The sequence below is a fragment of the Leptodactylus fuscus genome, chromosome 7, assembly GCF_031893055.1.
Source record: "Leptodactylus fuscus isolate aLepFus1 chromosome 7, aLepFus1.hap2, whole genome shotgun sequence".
Lineage (NCBI taxonomy): Eukaryota > Metazoa > Chordata > Amphibia > Anura > Leptodactylidae > Leptodactylus > Leptodactylus fuscus.
In genome coordinates this window covers 130,961,225-130,967,184 of record NC_134271.1, presented here as the reverse complement: position 1 = coordinate 130,967,184, position 5,960 = coordinate 130,961,225, and the positions used below count along the sequence as shown (strand labels likewise).

General features: G+C 46.9%; 1 protein-coding gene across 1 annotated transcript; it reads left to right on the top strand.

The window, feature by feature from the left end:
- Positions 1 to 1,393: 1,393 nt before the first annotated feature.
- On the top strand, positions 1,394 to 5,526 carry LOC142214490 (jeltraxin-like). Its single transcript, XM_075283437.1, has 3 exons — positions 1,394 to 1,444; positions 1,916 to 1,971; positions 4,928 to 5,526. Exons 2-3 carry the CDS (start codon positions 1,917 to 1,919, stop codon positions 5,524 to 5,526), a joined length of 654 nt encoding a protein of 217 aa, XP_075139538.1. The 5' UTR covers positions 1,394 to 1,444; position 1,916.
- Positions 5,527 to 5,960: the final 434 nt, after the last annotated feature.

Genomic DNA, 5,960 nt, shown 5'->3' with positions numbered 1-5,960 from the left:
TGGAATTATTTCTCTAGTCCCCACCATTGACAAGCAATCATTTCCATTAATGTCAATATAATTATATCCTTTTGCTGCCAGATGTGCGGTCCTGGGCTGAAGTGGATAGTCAGGGACCACCCACTTGACAGTAGAGAGCATAATTGTGCTGAAACTACCAGAACTGATTGCTAGGGAGTGGTAGGGGCTAGAGAAAAAAATTCCAACTGGAATCAACGGCACTTTTTGAAGAATGTAAGGATGTAGAGTAGATGGAAGTGGTGGAAGGTCCTCTATAAGTGACTTGTTGCTTTCAAAATCATCTTGGGTGGCCTGGCTTGTTAGTATTAAGCAGGCAATGCACGCTTTGCCTTTCAGAGTTCACACAGTCCATAACAGGTATATATTGAAAAGAGATATATGCTGGCACTGCCACAACAATACACCTGTATATTGATGCTGTGAAGCAAACCAGGGAGCTTTGGAAGGTTTGCACATGGATCATCGTCTGGAGATATAGGCTGGTGTATGAGTACCAAGGAAAGTGAAGTAAGAAGCAGCGCAACTCCAAATACATTGCAGCAATGCGGCACCAGGATTCCTACAGGAGCCTGCAATGGACTGTTTCACATGTACTACACTCATCCTTGGTCCTAGACACAAGTGGAATAGGTAAAATGGTTCCTGCAACAGTACTATGTGTTTTGAGGCCTGCTTATGTGCCAAAGTCACAACGCATTGTTTGTTCTGTGCTTCACTTGCCACTTTTTACAAAACTGGGTGGAGCGGGGCAGAAACCAAGGCTAGATGGGGCACAGATGTCTTGGCCTGACAAAGTTACTATAACTCAGACCAAGAAACTGGCGTGACTTATACCTGAAATCTATGCCAACGCTGACTGGAGACCGTAGATTCCAATTCTGCAATATGGGAGAGCACCGGAGCCGAAACATGTAAGGAGAAGTTACACAGGGGGTCCAAGCAGGACTTTGCAGTGGGGTATAAGTTATCTACACCCCTGTGTACACAGATATGCAAATTGCATCAACAAGTGAACACGGTCAGACCAGCCGGATATTACATAAGAGTTAATATATGAGGTTCACCCTTTACAAGACACCCTTCAAACACAAAGGGGTTTCCAAATTGTCTTGGGCTTCAGTTCTGGTAACACTGACTAGTCACATCCAGATCTCCTCCATCTATTGGCCGATCACTATTGTGCTGACACATTTATCACAGTCTATGTCCGGTCAGGCTGCTACACCCGTGTTTTCCACAAAGTGATGAAAAATGTGGAAAAACAAAGAGGGTTTATCCTGGGGTGTGCGGGTGTGTTATGGAGGGGGGGAGGTTAGGTATCTCAGCGGTCTATAAAACAAGATATTAGCTCATGTCAGTCATTATACAGCGACATTCACACCGGCGCAGATACTTTGCATTTATCAGTCACATCTGAATCCAAGTAAGTAAAACTCTCGCTTACTTATCTAAGCTTGTACATAGGCGGTATATTGTCTATAGGGGTTTGGTTTAGCTGTAATCCGATGTGAGTGAGAATAGTGAAAGGATTCAGTGTAAATTTCATGGTGATCTAAGGCGGTGATGGGGTTAATTTACAGTTCCTGCTATTCAGGGTGTTTTAAGTGGTCGATGGAAAATTCAAGATGTCCTTGTGAGGATCCAAGTCTTAGAGAGAGATGTGGAGTATGAGTGATGTAATAACTGAGTGGTGTGGAGTATGAGTGATGTAATAACTGAGTGGTGTGGAGTATGAGTGATGTAATAACTGATTAGTATGGAGTATGAGTGATGTAATAACTGAGTGTTGTGGAGTATGAGTGATGTAGTGAGTGAATGATGTGGAATACAAGCGATATAGTAACTCCTAGACGGCATAAACCAAAGTGACCTCATATCTCTGTGTCCTATATAGGATGAAGATCCTGGTGCTGCTCTTTATGGTCACCATTGGATGCTGCGCCAAAGAGGGTAAGTCACTAACCTGGGCCGTTCTCTGGTATTTTCTGATGTTCTGTGAATTATTAATAGAATCAGGGCAGGTCAAACCCCACAAACTAGCAGTAGAAATGAAGGTAATATGCCCCCTCTATGATAGCAGCACTGTAGACGTTATGCCGTTATGCACACTGCATCCAACAACGTTTCTTACGGTGCCACTATTCCAGGCACGCCTTATTCTACACCTTACCCGTTTCTACTATCAGCTACTCATGCCGACAGCTTCATCAGACATGTCTTATCTAAGCCTACTAAGCTACAGCTAAATGCAAGCCAATTGTTGGTAGAGCAGTATTTAGCTTCCCCCTCCCCCATCGGCACTATTGTGCGGCCGCAGGATTCGGTAATGACTGGGTCTGTTACACAGGATTGGCGCAAAGTGAGCCTGGAAACTATAGGCCAGTAAGTTTGACTTCTGTGGTGGGTAAGATATCTGAGGGCTTTCTAAGAGATTTCTATCCTGGACTATCTCACTGTAAATAATCCTATAACACCCAATCAGCATGGGGATATGGGGAATCGGTCCTGTCAGACTAATCTGATCAGCTTCTATGAGGAGGTCAGTTCTAGACTGGACATGGGTGATGCAATGGACGTGGTCAATCTGGGCATGGGTTCCAATCTCTCTTTTTTGATAAGCCCTTTTGTGCCCCCCCCAGTAATAATGCTCCCTTATTCAGCAGACCTCTACCAGCCGTCCATACTGCAGGGGCGTAGCTATAGGAGTGCCTATACAGTCCATACTGCAGGGGCGTAGCTGTAGGAGTGACTATACAGTCCACACTGTAGCGGCGTAGCTATAGGAGTGCCTATACAGTCCATACTGCAGGGGCGTAGCTATAGTAGTGCCTATACAGTCCATACTGCAGGGGCGTAGCTATAGGAGTGCCTATACAGTCCATACTGCAGGGGCGTAGCTATAGGAGTGCCTATACAGTCCATACTGCAGGGGCGTAGCTATAGGAGTGCCTATACAGTCCATACTGCAGGGGCGTAGCTGTAGGAGTGACTATACAGTCCACACTGTAGCGGCGTAGCTATAGGAGTGCCTATACAGTCCATACTGCAGGGGCGTAGCTATAGTAGTGCCTATACAGTCCATACTGCAGGGGCGTAGCTATAGGAGTTCCTATACAGTCCATACTGCAGGGGTGTAGCTATAGGAGTGCCTATACAGTCCATACTGCAGGGGTGTAGCTATAGGAGGTGACTATACAGTCCTATAGTCCATACTGCAGGGGAGTAGCTATAGGGGGTGCCTATACAGTCCATACTGCAGGGGCGTAGCTATAGGAGTGCTTATACAGTCCATACTGCAGGGGGGTAGCTATAGGAGTGCCTATACAGTCCATACTGCAGGGGCGTAGCCAGGGCCGGCGTCAGCACACGGCATAGTTGGGCAAGTGCCGGGGCCCACAGAGCCTCTGGGGGCCCCCCGGCACTTGCCCGCCCCAGCACTTGCCTGTCCCGATTTCAGCTCATCGGCGTCCGACAGACGCCGATGAGCTGAATACATAGGCGATTAAAGCAGGCGCTGTGAGCTCAGCTCCTGCTTTAAAGCTGCGGCCTGGCTTGCGTGTGTAGGCGTGATGACGTTATCACATCGCGCCTACACACGCAAGCCGGGCCGCAGCTTTAAAGCAGGAGCTGAGCTCACAGCTCTTGCTTTAATCGCCTATGTGAATGGAGTGAGAGAGTGGAGAGAGGAACGTCGGGGGAGCGATGGAAGGTGAGTGTAAGTGTTTGTTTTGCATTAAATATTAAGGTGGAACATAATGAAGGGGGCCCATGAAACTGGGGGGCAAATGAAGGGAAGGGGGGGAACGGCATGACACTGGGGAAGATGAAGGAGGTGGGGAGAGAACGGCATGAAACTGAGGACAGAGATGGAGGGGGCCCAATGTAACTGGGGGGGAGGGGCAAATGAAGGGGAGGGGGGGAACAGCATGACACTGGGGCAGATAGGGGGGTGGAACAGCATGACACTGGGGAAGAGACGGGGGACATGAAACTATGGGCAGATGAAGGGGGAGAATGTGATGAAACTTGGGATGGAGATGGAGGGGGGGACATGAAACTAGGGCAGAGGAAGGGTGTATATGAAACTGGGGGAGAGATGGAGGTGGGGCATATAATTTACGGGTGACTGTAGGAGGATTATACTGTGTGGGAGCACATGATAAATGAATGAGAATGGGTGGAGTCAACATAAAAGTGGGTGGAGCCAAATTTACTCTTTAAAAATTGGGAGGTATGGCGTTGGTGAGGCCACACTCCTGCGTGACGTCACTCGCTTCATCTGTGACGCACAGTGTCTCGACTCCCCTGCCTCCTTTACAAGGGGGCCCGCTGAGGCTCTGTCGCTCAAGGGCCCATAAAAACCTGGAGCCGGCTCTGGGCATAGCTATAGGAGTGCCTATACAGTCCATTTTGCAGGGGAGTAGCTATACGGGGTGCCTATACAGTCCATACTGGAGGGGCGTAGCTATAGGAGTGACTATACAGTCCATACTGGAGGGGCGTAGCTATAGGAGCGACTATACAGTCCATACTGCAGGGGCGTAGCTATAGGAGTGACTATACAGTCCATACTGCAGGGGCGTAACTATAGGAGTGACTATACAGTCCATACTGCAGGGGCGTAACTACAAGAGGTCCTACCGTAGCAATTGCTACCTGGTCCTGGACACTAAGGGAGCCCCAAATGTTCCTCTATGTAAGGGCCCCACCTACCTTGTGCAATTTGAAATAGTAGTATATTGTATGTGACATAAATCATAGAAGGTAGGTGAGGGCCCATGATCAGATTTTCAGTTGGGGCCCATGATCTTAAAGTTCTCCTTCTGATCCACAACATTTTGCCTAGAAGGATGTTAGAGATCTGGTACGGATTTTCATCACCCATCATTGTCTCTCTCCCTTTTAGATTTACGCGGAGCATCGTTTGTATTTACCCAAAAAAGTAAGACAACCAAGTTGGTGTTGAAGCCCAACATGACCAAACCATTGAGCATTTTCACCGTCTGTCTGCAGGCCTACACAGACAACATCCAGAGAGACTCCCTCTTCAAACTGGTCAACGGTTCCAAGACCTACTTCCATCTTTACAACGTTCTGGATTATTACTACATTGCCATAGACAACATTCAGGTGTCCTATAAGAGCAGTAAAGAGAGCCTGGAGTGGAGACTTATCTGTGTGTCCTGGGAATCCAAAACTGGGCTCATCCGACTTGTTGTCAATGGGAATATCTTCCCAAAGAGGGTTTTAAAACCAGGTTTTCTCATAGACCCGATTGTTACCGCGGTCCTTGGGCAGGATCTTAATTATTATACTTATGGAGACTCTTATGTGGGGGAAATTAGACAAGTTAATATGTGGGATCGCGCACTTCATTCCACTGATATGCAATTAGTGTCTGATGTTTTTTTTAGACGTAGAGGAAATATCATTGACTGGGAGTCGGTGGACTATGAAATATTTGGAGATGTCTTCTTGTATAAACCTTCGAAGAAATCTTACTAGATGTCTCTGAATAAGAAAGTCGTCACCTTATCTGAGTCTTCATCATTTTATCTAAACTCAAGTCTTTCTGACTACAATTTCTGAATTGTATTTTCTAGGTGAACCATTGGCACCACCACATCGTGAGAAAACAGTGGACCCCAGCCCCATTAAAATAAGTCTAGGAGGTTACTACATATAGGACAGCATTTTTCAACCTTCTTTAAGTGAAGTACGCCCTAGTGAGAAGAAGTCCCTTCCGAGTACCCACAAAGAAATGATCGGGGGTATAGCTGTAGGGGGTGGGAGTTAGTAGTCATTACCAGGTCCTGGACCCTGAAGGGGCACAAAGTCCCTCTGCCACATAAAATATACCACTATTTTAATGATACAAGGTATATAGAGTGACGCTTTATAGATTTTGCATCGGGGTCTAGGAGCTTTAAGTTACGGCT

Coding starts and splice junctions, on each gene's coding strand:
- LOC142214490 (XM_075283437.1), top strand. CDS start 1,917: ATGAAGATCCTGGTGCTGCTCTTTATGGTCACCATTGGATGCTGCGCC. Junction 1,972..4,927: donor TGGATGCTGCGCCAAAGAGG/GTAAGTCACTAA, acceptor TCTCCCTTTTAG/ATTTACGCGGAGCATCGTTT.